Source organism: Pezoporus flaviventris, unplaced genomic scaffold, assembly GCF_033815535.1.
Source record: "Pezoporus flaviventris isolate CSIRO_AGI_PZ_B2104156 unplaced genomic scaffold, CSIRO_AGI_Pfla_v1 ptg000050l, whole genome shotgun sequence".
Taxonomy (NCBI): domain Eukaryota; kingdom Metazoa; phylum Chordata; class Aves; order Psittaciformes; family Psittacidae; genus Pezoporus; species Pezoporus flaviventris.
In genome coordinates, this window is record NW_026892598.1 from 6794830 (window position 1) to 6816770 (window position 21941).

Here is a 21941-nt window from a genome sequence, read left to right on the forward strand (position 1 = left end):
AATAGTATTTGGCCCAGTATGCACTCCTGGGGTTCAGCAATAGTGACTGGCCTCCAGCTGGACTTCCTGCAACTGATTGCAGAGGTTATTTTTTGTCAGTCTCAGCAATGCTACATTATTTTCTCATTTACACCTTGATTTTACTAAAGAACTAAAACTGCACTTGGTTTATAACTATTATCAGGAGTTGGAAATATTGCTCATACTTGAACTACATTTGAATATCCTTGTGAAACATTCTCCTTTGGAAGGTTGAGTATGATAGGAAATTGGTAGTGGAAAAAATAGATAGAATTTAAAGATTACCATATACAGGGAAATGGTTTCTCTGTAGTATCATCGTTGGAAGAAAACACCTAGAAGGAAAGGTGCAATAAGAGGTATGTTTTGACATGGGGAAGTGTTTCTGTAGGTCTCTTTAAAATAGCAAGATTTATTTCATTCCCTAGGTTGAGTAAAATTGACTTTGACGCATAGTTCAAAGAAGGTTAAAATGGTTTTACATTCCATTAAATTTTGGTGTAGTAGTTGTTCAAGGTGAGCTTTTCATGTTGCTCTGTTGCATACTCTCAGGCAATTCAGCTGGACTGAACAGCTTAAGAGAGTTGTAGCTGTGTGACTATAATTATCTGATATTTATGGAGTACAAAAATTACATCCATGTACTTGCCCAAAACTAAAAGCCCTAGACGGAACACCTTTAATGGACAAATCTGCTTTGTTTAAGTCTGCTTTCCTTTGTGTTGTGGTTTAACCCCAGCTGGCAGCTAAGCCCCACACAGGCACTTATTCACTTCCTCCTCCCCTCCCCCATTGGGATGGGGGAAAGATGTAGAGTAAAAGTGAGAAAACTGTGTTGAGATAAAGGCAGTTTAATGGGTAAAGCGAAAGCCGCACGTGAGGCAAAGCAGAACAAGGAGTTCATTCACCTTTTCCCATCGCAGGTAGGTGTTCAGCCATCTCTAGGACAGCAGGGCTCCATCACACATACTGGTGACTTGAGAAAAGAAATGCCATTGGTCCAAATATCCTCCCCTTCCTTCTTCTATCTACAGTTTTATATGCTGAGCATGATGTCATATGGTGTGGAATATCCCTTGGGTCAGTTGGGGTCACCTGTCCCCACTGTGTCTTTTCCTATCTTGTGGTGAGCAGAAAATGCCTTGGCTCTGTGTAATCAGGTCTCAACAATAACTAAAACATCCCTAAATTGTCAACACTGTTTCCAGCACAATCCAAACATAGTCCATACCAGCTCCCTAAAAAAAATTAATTCTTCCAGTGAGACCCAGCACACTTTCTATAATGCAAAGATCCTGACAATGAATTCTATTAATGGTGTATTAAAATGTCATTTCATTCTATTCTACAATTGAAATTGTTGTATTAGCTGAAACATATAACACTCATTATATTTCATATACAAATCAAAGAATGTAATCAACATTCAAGTATAACAAGTATGTCTTAAAAAATCTTTTTTATAGAAAATGACTCTATTATGTTCATAAGTACTTTGATCCTTTTTTGTTGTCCTCAATTTGTAGGCAGCATATGAAAAGCAGAAGGTGCTTGCCTGCAGCTCTATTTCTAACCATGGATTGTGGAAATCTGCACTACAGGGATTATATTGACTATTTCCTTCTACAGAAGGAGACTAATTTGTTTTATTATTCTACATCTGTAGTTCAAAAAGATTATGATCTTTACGATAAATTGTATTTATGATAATAAGTTTAAGATTAGCAATGTGTCTAGGTTATGTGAAAAAAATATTTTTAACACAGTATTTTATGCAGTTTAACAAAATTCTACTCAGTTGTGATCTTGGAACAGAAAACCTTTATGCTTGGAGAAAAAATATAAGGTTATGTCTTCTTACAGTATATATGGTCTGAAGCCATCTCTTTGGTAAACAGTAGTAGAGCCAGAAGCTGTGCTGAAATATTTGTTGCTTAATTCTGCAGTCCTTTTTTTTTATTTTTATTCTTTTTAATAGCTTATTTTGGCATACATACTAATTTTCCTTTGCTGACAAGTGCTTTCTCTCTACCATTAGATGGTGGGAGACAAAGGAAATAAAATGGCAACATTTGTTTCACTCAACTAAACTTTTCATTAATTTACTATGCTTTTAGAAATTATTTTTGAATCACCTCAGTATGCTTTTAGAATTGATTGCCAAACTTGCTAATACTACTTTTTCATTCAGATCAGTTTTAAGAAAAATTGACTCAGAAAAGCAATGTTAGGTCTTTATACATACTGAAGTCCTAACCTGTATGCAAAAAAAAAGTATCCACAGAATGATTGCCCAGTTCTTAAGAGTTCATGATGCCAGGCTGATTTCTTGCCAGTTTTCTTTGTTTATTTTGGCAAAGAAGACAGGTTGCACTTAATCACCAAGCAAAAATGATGGAAAAAAACAGGATTTAAATGAAAAATTAGGATTTTTAATCTTGGCTTTTACATTTCAGTAATAGTTATTTTTTTTTTTTTTTGCTTAGACTTGTCGCTCTAAGCCTTAAAATATCCCTTTAAAAAAATGTGTCTTTTACGGTTACGTATGTTTAGGCTACATGTAAGGAAGAAGTTCTTTACTGTGAGGGTGGTGAGGCACCGGAACAGGTTGCCCAAAAAAGTTGAGAATGCTCCATCCCTGACCAGATTGCTCCATTCAAGACCAGATTGGATGAGGTTTTGAGCAACCTGATCTTAATCCACAAAGTGTGTGATTCAGGTTTTTTTTTTCTGTCTTATTATGAAGGGTGAGAGGTGTGCAATGTCTCCTCTCATTCCTAAACTGAGCCGTGGTTCTGCAGTTTGCGCACATTTCTGTGCATGAGCAAAATTTGTATTTACAGCCCACTCCTGAGTGGTCATCATACTGGATTTTTGTTATATAAGGGGAAGGATGAGTGGCTTGCTGTTGTTTTACAAAGAAATCATGTTTGAAAATCTCAGGCTGTGTGTTCAAAGAATTGTTGGATCAAAGTACCTGGAGACCACCTTGGATCCTGGTACAATTTTAATCAACTCTGGTGACATAGTAGGAGGACTGGATTAGATATTTTTGAGTATGAGAAAATTCAGTTTATTTTCATGGTATTGTTTTGAGTGTAAAGGCCAAAATATCTCTATAGAACCGGTTTGAGTATTACAAGCGCGTAAGTGTAGTCGAACCCATTGAGTCTACAGAGACACACGCAGAGTACTGTTCTTTGTGTAGGGCGCAGGTGGGTTCTCATATTTGTTGAATAATGAATCATATTCCTATTCATTTTCAGTTCTGACCAAAATAAGGACTCTGTAGACTGATTATGGGTTATTCTCTACACCTGCTACTCCATAATGAATTTTCATTGAAGTGGGTAAGAATTGCTGGTAGTTGACATGGGTTTTTAATAAGTCTGAAAGGTACACGTCAAAATAGTTTTCTATTGTTTTCTTCCCCCCTTGAAAAAGCAAAAGCTTTTAATATTAATTTTATGTTCATATAAGTGAACTGCTTACTTTATTAGCATTTTTAAAGGGTAATTCTTTTTTCTTTGATGTTAACAAGGCATAGTTTTAGCAAAAAAAAAAAAAAAAGGCATTCAGTGTATCTTTCACTCAGAAGTGAAATAATCAAAGTGAAATTTCTGATTAGATCACTCATATCTTCTCCAACACAGTCTAGGCCATCAGCAGCAATACATTTTCCTCTCTCATGCTTTGTTTTGGTTTTATTTACAAAATAAACTGGAAAGGGCACATAAAGTCTAGTTCAAACCTCCTGCTGCACAACAGAGCACCTTCCCATTCTTCTGTTTCAAAGAGCCAGTCCTTATGATCATATTTTCTGGAAGACACATACATACTAGAAGGTAGGGGTTCTCTTTCAACTTCTAGTGACTAATCTCAGTAATTTTACCTTCATTAATATTATTTATCATATTTTAAAAAGTCTATTAATGATGCATGATTTTTTTCTTTATTTTCATTAGTTATTAAATGATACAGAAGCACCCAGATTAAATAAGATGCCACTTTAATGGTATAGGACAATGTAGTAATTGGCATCTCTTCATAAGGAGTGTTTTGCCATCTATCTTTACGTTATTTTAAAGTTTTGGTTTTTTTTAAAATGATTTACTGACATATTGGTAAATTCAAATGTTAACAATGAGGAAATGAGAAAATGAGCTTTACTACATTGTCCTCGTTAAAGTCCTGTACATAGATAGCCTCTGGATGAACGTGTGATTAGAAATGCATACCACTGAAGGCAACGCTAGCCCATTACGTCAAATTCCTCTCTTGCTTCAGAGAGGGTCTAAGGATTTTGTTCGTCCGGTTATTTTGCTGTTAATGTCTTCTTTTTGGATATTACAGCTAGCCTTTTGAATGTTGCTTGCACTTGATTTATGCTTTGTTCTTTTCATGGTTCCATAACTTTACATTTCATAACTTTATTATGTTGCATAACTTTACTCTCATTTAAAAAAAAACCAAACTGCTTGGTCATGTCTCAGCATATCTTTCGTTAATACAGGTGTCAAGTGCTACCAAGGCTTTCATTTGAGCTGAATACCTATATGCCTTTAGAAACCTTTTAAATCTGAGTCAATGCTTAGAGCCTGATCTGGTTACACATTTAGGGTATTTTGAGGTTGTGTTGACTATGGAGGTTTTCCTGAAGTCATTCAGGAGTATAGTAATTGTATGGAAGTGAATCATTCTCGTACTGAGCTGAGTAGGTGATGTAATAATAATGCCTGTGGGTTTTATTTAGGTCTTTCTTCTATTTCATGCAAGAGACAAAAAAAAAATACAATTAATTTGAAGAGTTTTAACTATTTTATTTAAATATGATGACTTGATATATTTTTATGATAAAATTCTATTGCATAATTTTTATCCTGAATCTGTTTAAAGAAAAAAAGAAAAAAAAAACTTAATGCCATAAATGAAATGTATTATTTTAATGAAGGGTTTGATGCCATACATTTTTCCTGTGATGATCATTTAGTCTTCCATATTTTTAATTACACATTGATTTAAGTAGTTAATTATATTCTATGATTCTGTGATTCAGTAATACTACTGGTTTCTTTCAGTCAGTCATAAAGTTAGGAGATTATATTTAGAAGTAATGGTATACAGTTCATTCCAAAACATTCTCTTGGAACAAACCCCTCCAGTTTTTAAATTTATAATAAGTTATATATTTGTACTGTGTGTATATAATATATACAATATTTACAATAAAGCAGTTTACTGATTAGTAGTGACATTAAATACCAAAGTACTAGAAATAATGGCATAGATCACAACTTTACTATTGCTTTTTTCTTTTTTAAGATAAGAATCGATTTCAGTGACTGCTTGCATTGAACAGTAAAAAGAATAGTTCATCAGTTCTAGTGAGCAGATACTGTGAGCCTTTGAGTAATGTGCGTGCTAGTACTTCTCTTTCTGATAGTAAAGGTAACACAGATCTGAATAAAAATGAGAAGATGCTACAGAAGCTTAATGAAATTACTCTCTCTTCTTCTCTTCAGATTTTTCCTTTACATTGTTACCATTATCAAGTACTTACTGTCCTGTGTATTTTCTGAAGTAATGGCCAAAGAAAGAGTCTGAAAAAATAATAGCTTTTGATCAATGTACATTTTGCAAGATAACAGATGAGAGAAATGTTGGTCAATAACTGTTTGCAACTCATTTCCAGAGTAGTTCCCTGTTTTGTAAACTACAATATTTGCAGAAGATGCTTCCCATTGGACTGCACACATTGGTATATGAGAGGAAAAATGCAGGGTTTTTTTTTTTGTTTTGGTTTTGGTTTTTTTTCGTAATCTTAAAGGTTCTCACAAGAATTCCTAGTGGCATCAGCTGAACCTTGTGGGCTATGACTGATGGGTTTGTCATTGTGCATTTTACCCATTTAGGTTGGTTTTGCAGGTGATACACTTTTAGGAAACCTTCAGAATATTGTGGCATCTGAATACAGAATATTTTAGGGATTTTATTCAACAGCAGATTTCTGCTTCTATCTTGGGTTGGTCCTAAGAAATATGGTTAAAAAAATCAGTATTTTTTTAAACTTTAAGTTCATACTTTGTTTGCCATCTATTGAATGTGATGTATGTATTGTCAGGCATACCATCAAGTACATAATGGAGTACCTTTTTAGTTCCCCAGTCACCTAATTGTCTAATGGCAGTTGTTCATTAGTGTCATCAACAGCTTTTGTTTGTACAATTATGAATATGATTATTTTCCTAAAATGACAGTCATCATATCTGTTGCAGCAGCTTGTTTCTGATCTTCTAAGAATACTCAGTAGCAAAAGGAATAGCTAAGTGTAAAATTCTGTAGGAGTGGTTGGTCTGGGCCACAAAATTGAGATCTAGATTCCAGTTCAGTATGTTGGTAGCCTATCACAGAATAGTTTCAGTCAGAAGGAAGCTTAAAGATCATATAGTTCCAACCCCCTTGGCATGGGCAGGGACACCTTCCACTAGATTAAAGTTTCTCAAAGCCTGTCCATCCTGGCCTTGTGGGGCAGCCACAGCTTCTCTGGGCAACCTGTGCCAGTGCCTCACCACCGTCACAGTGAAGAATTTTTACCTTATATCTAATCCAAATCTCCCCTCTTTCAGTTTTAAGCCATTTTGCCTTGTCCTGTCAGTTCATGCCGTTGTAAAAAGTTTCTCTTCAGATTTCTTCTAGGCCCCTTTTAGGTACTGGAAGCTGCCCTAAGGTGTCCCTGAGCTTTCTCTTCTCCAGGCTGAACAAGCCCAACACTCTCAGCATTTCTCCGTAGGAGAGGTCCTCAAGCCCTGTGATCATCTTCATGGTCTCCTCTGGACCCACTTGAGCAGGTCCATATCCTTCTTATTTTGGAGCCCCAGAGCTGAATGTTGTACTAGAGATGGGCATCTCACGAGAACAGACCAGAGGGGCAGAATCTCCTCCCTCAACCTGCTGGCCACGCTGCTATTTATGCAGCCCAGGATACAGTTGGCTTTCTGGGCTGCAGGCATGCACTAATGGCTCACATTGAGCTTCTCATCAACCAACACCACCATGACTAACACAGCAAAATTCACTGAGCTTTGGATGATCCTTTTTAATCTTTATACTCTATTAATTTGCTTCTGTACCTGTGCAGAAATATTTGTTTTGTTTCAGTGAGTCTCTTACCCTTCTTACAGTAAATAATTTGGGAGTATACTTTTGCTTATGGTGTGTTGATCAGAATTTGAGGACTGCTGGTTTAGGTCTAAAACCATGAGTCTCTCCATTTTGGAGAATATAAAGACATAAAGAACTGGATTAGCTTTGTGCTTAAAGCATGTTGGGGACAGTCTGGAAAATACCAGCCTTATGTGCTGGTATCATAAACATTTTGAAGTTCTTTTCACTTTGGAGAACTTTATCTTACAAAAAAAAAAAGGAAGAAAGGTATTTTTCTGGCATGGGGGGTATGTGTAGAAATTGTGGTCAACAGAGAACCCTTAACGTTTCTTTGTCTTTTTCTTGTGTAGTGAAGTTTTTTCTTGAGTAGTTAATTTGTAAAAACGTTGACTAATGACTCTTAATCAACACCGGTTAGTCACTTGATCATTTTAAGTCCAAAAATAATCCTACTAGGAATTGTAAATTTTTAAAGTGCCTTATACAGAGATTTTGTTTAAGCATGTTTTGAGTGGGGCCATAAATATCTGAGATATATGAGAAACATTTATTTTGTTTTTTTCTGTTCATTTACATGTGTCTGTACTTGAATAGTTCATATATGTTATGTGCACCATATGTAATACGGTGATGTAGTACAGTTTTGGCCTAAGTATTTTTGAATCTTACCTGCCCTTAAGGTTTTTTCAAAGGACAAGAGTGGCAGAGGAAGAAAAGATGGTATGCATCCTAATGCATTTGCAAAACTATCCCGCTGAATACATTCTCTGAAGATGTTAGAGCTAAGGAACCTTCCCCCCATATTTATTTCTTCCTCTGATTTCAAGCAAGAGGAATGATATCACCTTTGTAATGGAAGGAAAACATGGCAGATGTTATTAAAAGCTGCAGCCCTCAAAATGCAGCTATTATCTTCTGAAAAAAACTTCAAATCCTTTGTTGAATCATATACAGCAAAAACATCTAAAATTCAAATGATAATTGGAAGTGAGAGAGGACTAATTTTCTTCACTGTAGTAGTTAGGAGTTGAAATGTTCAGCCCAAGGTTTGACTGCATAACTGTAAGACATATGTAACTATATGAGCAAAGAATGGGACTCCCAGGTGAAAGTGACTCGCTGTAATTGCCAGCTGCAAGCGGATGATTTCATCTTTCTGCTTAACTTTCTGAAGCTGAAGCATGCTATTACTATAGGCTAATCAGCATGCAGGTGATCTCTTAACCTAATCTTGCAGTAATTGAGGCTGGGAAAGTGTTTGTCCCTCAACCCACTTAGCTTTCCAGGTGCAAAATTTGAAGCTTAATTGGTGCAGTTTAAGTGCAAGCACATTTAAAGATGTCATTAAGGTCATGATTTTTTTATTTTCTTTCCCCCCTCCTTTTTAAAGAAATGAAGAAACATTTATTCTGAGGAGGCAGGTTAATATAGTGTTAGGTATCACAATGAACACACCTGAATGAACCTAAAATAGCATCTAGATGAAAAGAATTTCTCAAAGTAAAAACCTTTGCATTAAGAGAAAAAAAAAGGGGGGGGGGGGGGGGCAAAAATTTGTAATGCAAACACATTAACAAGTACTATACAGTTACAGTGTTAAAATTGGGTGTTTTGCAGATCCGAATTCAATTAGGAATGGGAACATTTACACCAAAAAAGAAGAAAATGTATTTTGAACTTAAGAAAAAATGTTTCACAAAATACATGCTCATTAATGTAGGAATTACTGGTGAATTCATTACAGATAAAAACTTTTTTATATGCTTGGTGTTTGGAAAATTACCATTTTTCTATACCAGTTATATGGGACATATATCCCTTACCTGTATGTCTTTATGTGTGTATTTGTGAGTATCTGTACTCAGGATATATTTTGTTAGCCATAACTAAGGTATGCTTCTGAAGTCACCACAGAGTTTTAGAGCTTAATCTGTAGGTACGATCTGTTTTCCTGAGGAAATTGACGGACTTTGCTGGAGCTGTACTGCAAACTGGAGATCAGCCCACACAGATTGGAGCAGTCTTGGAGCGTTACCTAACAGCTTCATTTTAGATCAGCTGTTAATCTTCTACCCTTCAATTGAAGAAGATTCACTTCAGCAGAGTTCAACTTCAGTACAGAGCCTGCTAGAATGAACCGGTAGAAACACATGTACTATTCCTGGTCATTTTAATTGCTTAAACAATCTTTCCTTGCTACTAAATTCACATTGAAAACCCTGAATATCTCTGGTAATGGTTGGCATTGTGCAACTCTAAGGAAGAAAGAGCTATGTTGCAGTTATACTAATGACTAAATACTGCGTTACCCTTTGATAAAAAGTTCATATGTTTGAAGGTGGTTTTTGACACTGAGATGTTGATACTGAAACTTTGAGGTGGGTATTTATTTGTTTATTATAAAATGTAAATTTGTAGATGCAATCAGAGTGTTTGGAAGCCAGTGGGATTTCAAAGAATGTTCCATCAGTCCTATTCTGTTTGCAGTGTACATTGCAGTATACAGTAAAATCAAAATAACCCAGTTCAGATATTGTTTGAGAAATATACTGGAAGTGAAGCATTGACTTTTAAAAATTGCAATGAATGCAGAGGTATTTAATGTTTATAGATGTTATAGTCTGATATTTATGTATCCAAACAAAGAATCGCAAAGATCTAATTTGTGTAATGTAAATCAGCATTGTCTCTTTTCTTCAGTTTAACTTGTAGTCCTCTGCCATATTTTATTGATGTTTATCAGAGAGCTAAACTTTACCAATCTGTTATGAATGATATAGCATTTCAAGCCAGTTCCTGTGACAGCTAAAGTGATAAATTGGCAACTCTACTGTGCAGAGACAAAGCTTGAAAAATGCAGAAAAATGTTTTGGTGGTGGTTGTCACTGATGGGGAAGAAAAATATCTGGGTTCTCATCTGGCTTTCTGGCATATCTCCTCTCACTTCTGCTGATCTAACTGCACTGTTGGCCAGCATACTCTCTGTAAAGCTGTCCTGAAGGCTGGCGTATATTCACCCTGTTCTTAGCCATCCTTGCATCCTTTGATGCCGTTTTTCTTTGGCTCCCCTGCAGTGGAGAGAAAGTCTGCCAAACTGCAATGCGTAGTGTAATGCTAGGAGAGCATTTCAGCTACAGCATTCCAAGCAGAGAGGCAGAATACAGTTTCCTTAATACAGTTTATTTCATTGGCTCTATTCTAGAAAATGTTGGATGCTGCTAGCAGTACGGCAACACCAAGGTTACACAACAGAGAAGATTCCAGTATAGTAAGAGAAGAAGAATTCCACAGTAGAACACACAAAGTCAAAGCAACCAAAAATTATTAGGCAAACACTGACAGTGATCCTGGGGCATAACTGACACTTGGAATGGATTGAACCTGGAACTGTTAGCCCACATTTGCCAATATTAGTTTGAAGTGTGTTTGAAATAAACTTTTATTTCAGTGTGAAGCAAGAGAAAATGTCCTGATGGACATCAAAAAAAAAGAGGCTTTGGTTTTGACTTATTTTTTTCCTTATGTTTAGATTATTTTTTTTTTTGGTTGGCTTTTTTTTGTGTATTTTTTTTTCCACAAGGTTTTTATTATATTAGTACATTAGCTAATGAGGTTGCTAAAGTAAGTTGGCAGCCTTACATTTACCCTGTAATATCATGTATGCCTGCTCTATTACAGCCTTCTAGTAATAAAATGAGCTGTCAGTTGGACACATTCTTCTGTCAAGAAACAGTTCATTTTTATGGGAGCATATAAGTATTATACCTTTGTACTTTTCCCAGGCAAAAAGCAATTTGGTTATACATAAATCTTTGCAAATTTTTTTGTTTTTTTTTTTTTTTTTATTTGTTTGTTTTTCATTTTCTTCTACTGTTAGCTTCCCATGCATCCTGTGAAATATCTCCTCCTCTCACCATATGAGAATTTCACAGAATTTACAAGTATACCTTGTTATACTAATTTTTATTCAATTACTAGAAGTAAGGTGTTGGAATAAATAATTCACCCGTATACAATGTAAGTGCTAGCAAAATCCCTAAAGTGACTCATGCGTTAATGCAATAAATTACGTGTTAACAAGGTCCTGTTAGCTCCTGCTGATAATGCAGAAAATCAAATTTAGTTCTGGTAATTTTTGGTTTCAGGTGATACTTTGTCTTCCCTGCAAATAGAAGAAAGTGGTTGTTTAGAATAAATATCAGGCATAGGAGGAGCACTACTCTGGGAGGAATACTGGAAACATTTTCATTTCCCTTTCTTGAAAATTTCCTTTTCAGAATCACTCAATCTTGTAAGGTTCATCAGTTCTGAACTAGTTGTTTCATGCTGTTTTGATATTTGCTGAGACAAACAGCCAAATCTAGTATGATGACACACTTGTCTATGCACCAGGTGTCAGTGGGCTTTGTATTTCAGAACAATATTAAGAATGTTTATTATTTTCTGTTAGGATAACCAAGTGTTGACAATTAAGTGAATTGCTAATTTAAAAATATTTAGCATATTAAGATTCCTTCATATTTTTCTCAAATGATAAAACTGACCCTGGCTAATTCTGTTTTTGCACAATTATGTGTAGGTCTTGAAAGGGTCAACTGTGACCAGAAGTAACTTTGCACAAACTATTCCTTGCTTCACCACTGTTAGCTTTCACAGAGGAGGGTTTATGCTCCTAATTACAGCTAAGAATATGAGCTATTAGCCAGGTAGTGAAACAGCCTTTTCTGGTCCTTATGACCTGTGAGAACTGATGTTACATTTTCTAGATATGATTTGCTCAAAAAGGCAGCATTGGCACAAAAAAAAAAAAAAAAAAAAAAAAGACTTATTGGGAAAGAAACAATCAGATACATAAATTAAATGTTTGAGGCAGATGAGAGGGTTTCAGTTTACCACAAAATTGAACATGAGCAGAGAGTGTCCCAGGTGGACAGCAAGTTTGGGAACTAGTGAGAAAATAACTTGTATACAGCTGAATGAAAAACGTAGTTCAGTATTTATCACTGTGTAGTGTGACTGAAACTTACATATGGGTTAACTTAGACACACTGGAAGAAGGTACAGTGCAAAGAGAAATGCAGTATTGTCCGTATGCCTTGGCCATATGCTACATGTTATAGTCCTTTGGTGATGAGAATCAACTTTGGTGTTGAGAATCACCACAGGACTTTGGTAAAAGACAATAAGTGAGACTTCTCCTCTTACTTTCACTCAGGTGTCTGAATTTATCAAAGCCTTTCCAAGAGCCAGGTAGCCCAAAATCAGGTGATGCACAGTTAGTTTTGAAATGTTAAACCTCTGGTATACCAGATCACTTTTTTAGAGGTACAAGTAGTGTTGCAGGTATTAAATGCGTACTAGTCGTCTAAATGTGGTTAAAATAACAATCATATTTTGTGATTTAAATGTCACACCACTTCACCATCAGGATTCATGTTATGTCAGTATTTGTACGAGTAGTATTCAAAATGAAAATGTTTGTTACAGGTTTTGCCATTACATGGTCTTGTTTTCTCACAAGCTTATTAATTTGCTATGGCTAGCTTTGCAGAGAGGTAACGAACATGTTAAACCAATAACTGAAAACTGAGTGCTTGCTTTTTAAAGGGAGAATGGAGTTGATTTTAGCACTGCCAGGCTGTACAGTGCATAACTGAATTCTGTGTATGTTCAAATTGATTCATTTGAAAGACAAGCAATGAGTGCTGCATTTGACATGCTCTGGGGAATCCGTCCTGCTACACACCTAGGGCTGTGTTTGTGGGTAAGATGTTTAACCTTGCTAAATAGATTTAATGTTTGGAGAGACAAATTAAAGTGAATAACAGTACAGTTGTGCAGAATGATTTGATGACATATGTTCATTCCTGGCAAATTGGGTTAAATTCTGGTCTTCAGTGTGATAAAATAACAAAATCATTCCTATCAAAATAACACTGCTAGGTTTGTGCCTTAGCAGTGACAGAGACTGGATGTCACTCTTCTCTCCTTACATGGATTTTTTTTATTTTTTTTTTCTTGGTGTGACACCAAGAGGAAACTTGGTGTTTGCTGCAAGTCTTCCCACTGCTGTGAAATCCATGGTCAGGGAAGTAATGCCATTGAGGAGAAAGAGAAGTCAGGACTAAAGATCTGTGCTCAGTTTGGAGAGATCCCTTTTTAGCATATTGTCAAGACCACTGTAAAAGATATTGGTAGTGTCTCCTTGAAGAGAAACAGATAATCATCTAGAAAAAATAATACTACCTGTTGTTTGCATGTTCTTTTATTAAAACAGTTATGTTGGGAGAGTGACATGTTAAAAAGAAGTAATCTCTTGAGAGCAGTGCTCAGATTCCAGTGGTGTTAGAACTGCTTTGATGAACATAATTTCAAGGTGCCAGAGATGGAACAGGTGGGGAGTGTGGCCGGTGATTTCGTTTTATGTTTGGGGTTTTTCATTGCTTTATTAGCACGAATGCCTGCTTATTGGTATACTAATAGAATTTCTGGCATTAGGGCAATAAATGTACAATTTGTAGTGTAAAACTTAAACAAAAATATACAGAAAATACCACCAAGGTATCAAACCTTTTGAAGAAGTTGTGGAGATGTAAGCACCCCACTGTGTTCAAATATGTTCCAAATGTGTGGCACTCTGATGCTTGGTTCCTAAAGTAAAGTGCTATAATACAACAGCATTACTTTTGTTAGCTTTTTTGATATGGCAATGCAGTTTTTGAGACTTGGAATAATCAACAGATCCAGATATTTCAGAGGAAAGAATATGCTAATAAATGTAACTTTTAAATGTTTCTTTTGTATTTTTGGAAATTAAAATACCAAATTTTTATTTCCTGTTCTAGGAGAACAACTGATAAATTTGGTCTCTGATTCATTGCCTGCAGTATATTCTGGGTATTCATTATACAGCAGTAAATTGCCACCAGATTGCTGCTATCACACCTAGCATAAGCTGTTGCGTTATTTAGCTCTTTTTATCTTTGCAGCACCTCTTCCTCAGTTTTCTGGGTGGACAGCTGGTGCAGTCGTGCAGCTTGCATACTAGAGTTCTTTTCAGAGGGATGACTGTTTTTTCTTCAGTTGGTAGTTGGGGCTTGGATTAAACAAAATTCCTGAATTCATGTTGAACAACAAAGTCTTGAAATTTTGGTTAGAAAAGCAGTGACATTCCATGGTGGCACTGAGGATCCTATGTCAAATGAAGTGGAATTTTGGTTAACCTGCATGAAAATTAATATAAGGCTCAGCTCTCATCTTTTGGAGTTGAATTGAACTTTGCTGAGCACTTTCATTCTGAAAAAAATTATAGGAATTTATAGGAATGCCTTCATAAAGCTGGCAGTGTCCTTCTTTCCATAATTGTTTTCCTCCTTTCTGCTATCCTTTCTTATTAATGTCCTGTTCTTTGGTTATATTTTTTTGAATTTTTTGTTATCTTGTAACATCAGATTCAACAAAGTTTTCCATATCCAAACTGTTTCTATAGGAACATCCCATAGTATTCTGTAATAGATCATGACATTTCTCTAAAAATTCAGGAAATGACCTTTTGATACTCCTTATTCTCTGGGGACTTGTCATTTCCCATGTCATAATAGCCGGAGAAGCACCGCTGCCATCCCAACATAAAAAACACAGCCAACATTACATATATTCCATCAAAGTTCATTCATTATTATTGAAGTTGTCAGTGGGAGTGTGTTGGAAGATACGGTCTTCATTTCACTGTTACTCCTCTGGGAGCTTTAAAGCAATACTGATAATCTGCTGTGGCATAAACTTAAAATACGTCCTAGTGCAGGTAACTTCTCGTACCATCCTTAAGGGGGAGGAGATGAGGCTTGTGTTTTTTTGTTGTTGTTTTCTTGTGATTTTTTGGGGGTTTTTTTGTTTTTTTTTTTTTTTTTTGTTGTTGTTGATTGGTTGATTTGCTTTTATTTACTATAGATTGTGATTTTGTTTGAAAATTTTTGTTAGTGATTTCTTGTTTGGTGAGTTATAAGAGTGGAGCAGTTGTGGCAACAGTGTGGCAGCAAGGGGGCATAAAGGGTCTCAGAATTTGCTGGAGACTACACAGCAGTGGTGGGTAAGTGCCATGTAGTGTGGCAGAAACATCACCTCAGGGGAAGCTCTAGAGCGAGGGTGCTGTTGCCCAGACCTCAGCCTGAAGTGCGCCATGTCAGGACAGAATGGAATGAGCCTGATTTGGAACATGGGAAATTCTGTCCCGATATATATGATCTTTTTCACAAAGGGTGGGCCCAAAAATGGAAACAGGGACCCAGCGAGGTTGAAGAACCTCCATCCTTGAATGCAGTCAAGTCTTTACTAGGTGAGTCTCTGAGCACTGTATTAAAACTGGACCTGCTTTGATGAGGGCTGGACCAAGTAAATATTACACGTTCCTTTCAGCTGTTGTGATTATTGTAGCCCTGTGTTAAAAATCTCTGCTGCTTTATTGTCCACCTAAGAAAAGACTACAGAACTACAAGAAAGAGGATCCATTAATTCAGTAAAAATAATAATTACTCATGAGGTCTTTATTGTATTTTCTCCCCATGTCCTGTAGAGGAGAGAGAGTGATAGAATGGCTGGGTGGGCACCTGACAGGTAGTCAAGTTTAATGCACCAAAGATGGCCTTAAAAAAACCCTGATAGTGTGAGATGCTTTTTTTAATCTATTGTGGTTTCCATCAATGTGTGTGGGATCCACACATACGTTGCGGCATGTTTCTGCTGCAGATCAGCAGTATTTTAATGGCCATGTGTTGTTCCGCATCTTTACTGAGGGGATGGAGGTATAGGTTTTATTCTATATTAGAATTTAATTAATGGTTTGGGGGTTGATGTTCCTTCTATAATCAGATTGTTTTTTCTCATTGCTTTGTCCTTAGTTTGCTTTCTAAAAAAAGATCTATAACTGCTTAGATTGCAAATGTATCTCTGCAAGTACTGGGTATTTTATATTCAGAACTGAATTGCATTGATTAATTCATAAAAATCACTCAGTATTGTTTCAATTCATTAAAAGTCAGGCTCTGTAGACTCTATCTCATTGTTTTAAATAACAAATTCCCGCCAATGTTGCTTTTATTCATGATAAGGTAGAACTGTGGCTCTTAACTGGTGCAGTCTTATGTGGTTGACAGTAGCTACCTGCTCTACTGTGGCCACATGGCCTCATGAATTTAGGAAGCCTTTTTCCCACCTGGTAGGGCCTAGTGTAATAACCATAGGAACTAGTGGATGGAACCAGTGATACTGAAGGATGGGATTTCAGTTCTGAAATAAATAAGACATGAGGAATCCATTGTGCCTGTGAATTTCTGTGGGGAAATGACAGTTTTGGCGCAAGATGGCAGCCTAGTATTAGGACTGTGATAATTTAAAACTACTTGCTGTGTGTGCAACATATGTTATATTGCCCCTTGTCGTGCTCCAAGGGTAAGGCTAAGATTTCCAGTGCACGGAAACTTGAAAAGCTGGCAGCCGTTTCATGTTCAAGACAAACTCAGGATCTAAAACAAATCTATTTATTTATGATCTTATTTATTTTCAAAGGATGGGCAACATCTGGGTAAAAAAAATTAAAAAGTCATCTTATCCCCTGTGTATATTTTTCTCTTTAGCGCTGTGAACTTTGTCGTTTAATCGTTGTCAGATGCGTTATGTTCCCTGTGTGCAGTCTCTAAGAGAAATCTCATCCACTGCACAGGATAACATTGTCAGTATAAATATGCAAGCTACTGCTTGTGTTTATTAGAATTTCTACTTAAAGAAAAGGAATAATAAAGAGATCAGTCCATTCAGCTGCTACTGCCTGTGTTTATTAGAATTTCTACTTAAAGAAAAGGAATAATAAAGAGATCAGTCCATTCAGACCAGTCCACTATGCTAAATACCTGTGTTTTGTTTTTTTTTGTAAATAGAATTACACTGTTACATCTTACTGTTCTAAAATCTGGTTGGTTTTTCTTGGTTGTGTGTTTGGGGTTTTTTGGTTTGTGTTTGTGGGTTTTTTTTTTGTTTGTTTGTTTTTTGTTTTTTGGTTTTTTTGGTTGGGAGAGTGATGCATGCAGAAGGAAAATTATTTAGCTGTTCTGACGTTTTAATATTTAAAAATGTTTACGGAGGCTGCTGCTGTAACTAATACAGTGATCGTCATACTGCAGCAGGTTTGCTGTGCTTTCCTCTCTTCAGATTTCATTATTTCAGTTTTATAATTGCTTGGTGTTTCTTCTTTCATGCAAAGAGAGATAGAATAAAACTGTTTATGTCTGTGCATGAGAAGTCTGGAGACCATCTGAGTGGTCTCATGTTAAATTCAGTTTATTTTATAGCATGGATCTATAGTAGTAATGGGCAGGAACCTTGCAAGATGCTCTTTCTTTCATATGCTGATCTTCACATCAGATGATTTCCTGATGAATAACAGCACCATCTTGCTGAAACCTGCAGATTTGTGCTTAACTCCTTCTAAAAAGAGGGTAAATGCCCACAGGAGAACAAGCAATACCCAAAACAAGACCAAAGAGCCCAAGCCTCCAAACCTATTCTTTTGATACAAAGTAGTGACACACACACAAACCCAAAACGAACAGACAAACAAAAAAAAAAACACAGCAAAAAAGCATGGAGGGTAGTGGGGCAGAATGTACAAACAGGAAGACTGAGCTGTAGTACCTGAGGCATAGGGGCTAGTGGAATAGTCTTGCTATCATCTAAATTGTGTGGGAGGACATAGTTTCAGAGGTCATTCCAGACCAACCTGGGATCAGTTAAGCAGTGTAGTTCCTGTTGAATTTTTGCAGACGAAAGAAGGTAGGTTAAGAGAATCTTCTGGGAGGTGAAAGAAAATGACTTCTTTGGTGTGGTTACCAGAAGACACCTTAATATATGGATATTATACCTTTTCTGATGTTAGAATTCCCACAGAGAGCTAAATTGTGCCTGGCACCACATCTGTGTGCAAATGCACAGTGACCTGCTACTCATGTTAATCATGAAGCCAAAGTAATTCTGTCCACCTGAGTATCATGCTCTCCAGCATTTTTTGAGTTAAGAGCTACAGAATTCTGCTGACAAATATAAAGGGAAAACAATAAGAGAATCACAAATATCAGTGGTCAGATCACTTTGAGCTTTTTATTTCTCTTATAGTATGGGAGGCTGTGATGTATAAGGCATAGACTTTTAAGCTGTCTGTCTTAACTTAGTAGGACTCAAAGTCTACTTTTACTAGAGATTGTCAAGTAGTGACTATAGTTTATGGAAGCTGGTACTTGAAAAGAAATGCGACATGCTGTAAAATCTTGATGGCAGTAAAATATGGTAATGATGGAAGAAGCAGTTGTGTTGCTTTGCCCTTCAGGAAAAGTAGAGTCCTTGATCTCTCAAAATGTGTGGCATCCCAATTGAACCTAAGTTTATTTAAGTATGAGAATTACAGCAGTGGTCAGGGTAGTGTGACATTTTTTTCAGTTATACCCTGGGTTTTTAAACAGTACCAGATAATATGGCTCTACCGATTAATTCAGTGGTTTGACATATTCATGGGAAGTTCATTACTTTGGTAATATCTGTAAAAAGCTTAGACTAATAAGAATTGTTCCACAAGTGAATGAGTTTAATGTAAATGTTTGCGATTGAAAATGTAGCAATCACTTTATGTTGTGGTAAAAAGGTACTGATTTTCACAGTGTTTCTGGGCAGATTCGTTTCACACTGGGTTTAGTGGTAATTTTAGAACAGTAGCCCTTCAGTCATCCTGAATAATACTCATTAAGACAAATGATACTATTTATGAGTTATCAATTACTTAATCAATAGGGTCATTGATTCCAGAAAGCGTTAGGGTGTTCTGTTTAACAAGACTTTTTTATTTCTATCATGTAGCCAAGGATATTGAAAAAGAAGGGTGACTGTATGGCCCCACTGAAACCTATAGTGAGATTCAATACTGTGGGTTAAATACTGGGTCAGGTGTAGTCAGTAAGGCTCCATGCTGAAAAAAATAAAATAACTTTTGTTTGAAGAAGTGTCCTGGAGGATCTCAAGGCTTTATTACTGGGAAGGAACATGAGTTCCAGAATGAGCATGGGGGCAAATTTATCCAATATCAATAGATGAAAGAAAAAGATCCCTTTTGTATTATTAGTGCTACGGGGTAAAATCTATGACTGTAGTGTTTGTTATGCACAGATATATTTTTATATATACTTTTATATATATGCATATTTTTTCCTGAGTACTACTAATACAAAGAGAATGTACATACAGATACATATATCCCATATATATGTATATGTAAGTCCATGTAAATCCCTATTCACAGCAAGTGGGATGAGAGATATAAAATATGTGTTTAAGAGCAATTGCTTTTCATATTATTCTTTAATAGCTTTCAACTTTTGCCTAATGTTAATATCCTTGCACAGTGAAATTCCAATTTCCTGGAAAGCAGTGTGTTTCAATATGATGCTCTGTAGCTCTTTATAATCTAGTGCTGTTTTGTGGTTGATACCTAAGTCAGAGTTTGTGTGTGTGTTTTGTATCCTTGAGTACATAGGTTTGGCTCAACAAAATAGAGATGTCTTAAATTCTGCTAGCTTAGCTGTGTAATGTATGTACTAAAGTGACACTCTTTCATAAAAAAATACTGTATCCTTGTATCCCACTACTTTTTTCCCACTGTCTTAAAAGTTATGAGTATCCTTTCAAAGCACTGATTCAAAAGTAACTCTACTCAAATCATATTAAGGTATTCTACTCCTGTTCAGTTTTCTAATAGGCTCATACACATTTACTTCCTTACTTCTTTGTGGAATTACTATTTTATGTGAACATCCATATTTAATTGTGCCACCAAGTTGTACAGGTTTTTAATTTACTTGTAAGTTTCGATACTGAAAGCAAACAAATGAAAGAGAACCCACAGTTTCTTAGTAGAGATTTTAGCTTACTGAGTCGCCATGAAAGTATTCACAGTTTTGTCATGGTGACACCCAAGAGGTCCTAGACAAAGGCTTATTATGGTGAGACAAAAAGCAGCAGCAATGGTGTTCCATTGTATCAGAAAAGATACTCAAACAGAAGTCTGGTTTCTCCTAGAAACAGAGTAATATGAATAAAACAAATGCAAATGACCTTTCCTGGCCCTACGTGCTACAAAAGCTTTTTCAAAGTTCTTCAACATGTTTGTTCAAGTTAATGAGCAAATGTATTTTCATATATCTGTCAGTTCTGTGTCACCTGGTTCTTGAACTTGATGAAAATTGTGTTCTATCTACTTTGCAGTCACAAAAGGAAGTATTTTATTTTTGTAAGTTATAGTGTACCTGTAGTTTTGAACACTTCACAAGCACTGACATCTTGCATATGCTGTAAATCTTTGACACTCTTTTATAACCATGTATGATACAGACAGATGTCATGTGGGAACTCAGGTGCAGTACTACAAGAACAGAACCACACCATTCTGTGACTTAAAAAGTTAAATTTTACTGAGCAGGAGGGGTATTGTGCATAGTAGAAGTTTCTGATGTGAAATTTTAGAGATTTCTATCCGGGAGGAGCACATATGATGCACCCCGACAAACCAGAGCCCCAGCACCTCTGTTGAGGAGGATGTTCATGCTGACCACCTTTGTATTACCACTTGAACAGTGGTATTGTTCAGTATCTGTTGGAAATCAAGTTGCAGAATTGCAGTTGTGGTCCTGAAGTGGCAGAAGTAATAGTGCCTAGCAATAGTGTAAAATTATCAGCAAGTTTTTAAAAGTAACAATTACAAATCAGCAAAACCTATAGTTTCTGGTCTAAAAAAAGTATAAATTACATTTCAGAGAACTATTATCTCAGCTGTTGTGTTGGGGGGAAAGAGTGTTTATGTTCTTAGTCTGTTTCTTTGAAAGCATGGGGTGGTTCATCCCCAGTTCAACAGCTGGTACTTTTCCATGCAATCTTATTTGTCATATGGTAAATTCAAACTAACTGTGTTAGTATAGCAGACTTATGATTTCATAACCTTATGAAATGCTCCATATATCTGCATCTGTTTTGATGTACTAGCTTGAAAAATACATAAAGGCCATGATTATTGTTGAGAGTTAAGATGCAGTTCTGAAAGTTTTTCCATGGGAAATACAATATGTTTTTGGCAAACACATAGTTCCCCTGCCAACCATTCTACAAGATGCTGGATACTACCATTTAGCACATATGCATGTATGCAAGCTGGGAATGCATTTTTTAATTTCCAGTTCATTCTGCCATATGGAAGTCACACAGTCAAATAATTCATTTCCATTGCTAATTTTTTTAGTGATTCCAGCTGAATGTTAGACCTCAAAGTAGGCAGTATAATTTTTTTCATGGCACTGTGTTGTGGTGTACAGGAGCTGGAATATTTTTGTTTCTTTATTCTGCAAGTTGCTAAATTATCTGACAATATAAACCAAATGCATAGTAATCCTTTCTTTAAAGAAAATATTTTTTATTTGTTTTTAAATCCTGGAACGTAGAATAATATTTTCAAAGCAGTAAAATGCTTAAAATATGAAATGTTGATAATTGTTTTAGCTGTTGGTGTAGTGCTCACAAGCTTAATTAATAGGCATAAAATGCTGTGTAGACACTTCAGAGGCATATAAATTTGGAACTGAAAGCATATTGTTTCTTTCTTCATGGTCATGTATATTTTATGGTCTTTTTTTTCCTCCAATTAATGTACAGGTCAAAAGTTTTGTTAAGTT

General features: G+C 36.0%; 1 protein-coding gene across 1 annotated transcript in view; it reads left to right on the plus strand.

The window, feature by feature from the left end:
• The window catches only part of LOC133277084 (serine/arginine repetitive matrix protein 1-like), a 186155-nt gene that overhangs the window by 59904 nt on the left and 104310 nt on the right, over positions 1 to 21941 (plus strand). Inside the window, exon 3 of the mRNA XM_061468647.1 lies at positions 15443 to 15520. Within this exon, the coding sequence (XP_061324631.1) occupies positions 15443 to 15520 (78 nt within the window). The remainder of the gene's footprint in view (positions 1 to 15442; positions 15521 to 21941) is intronic.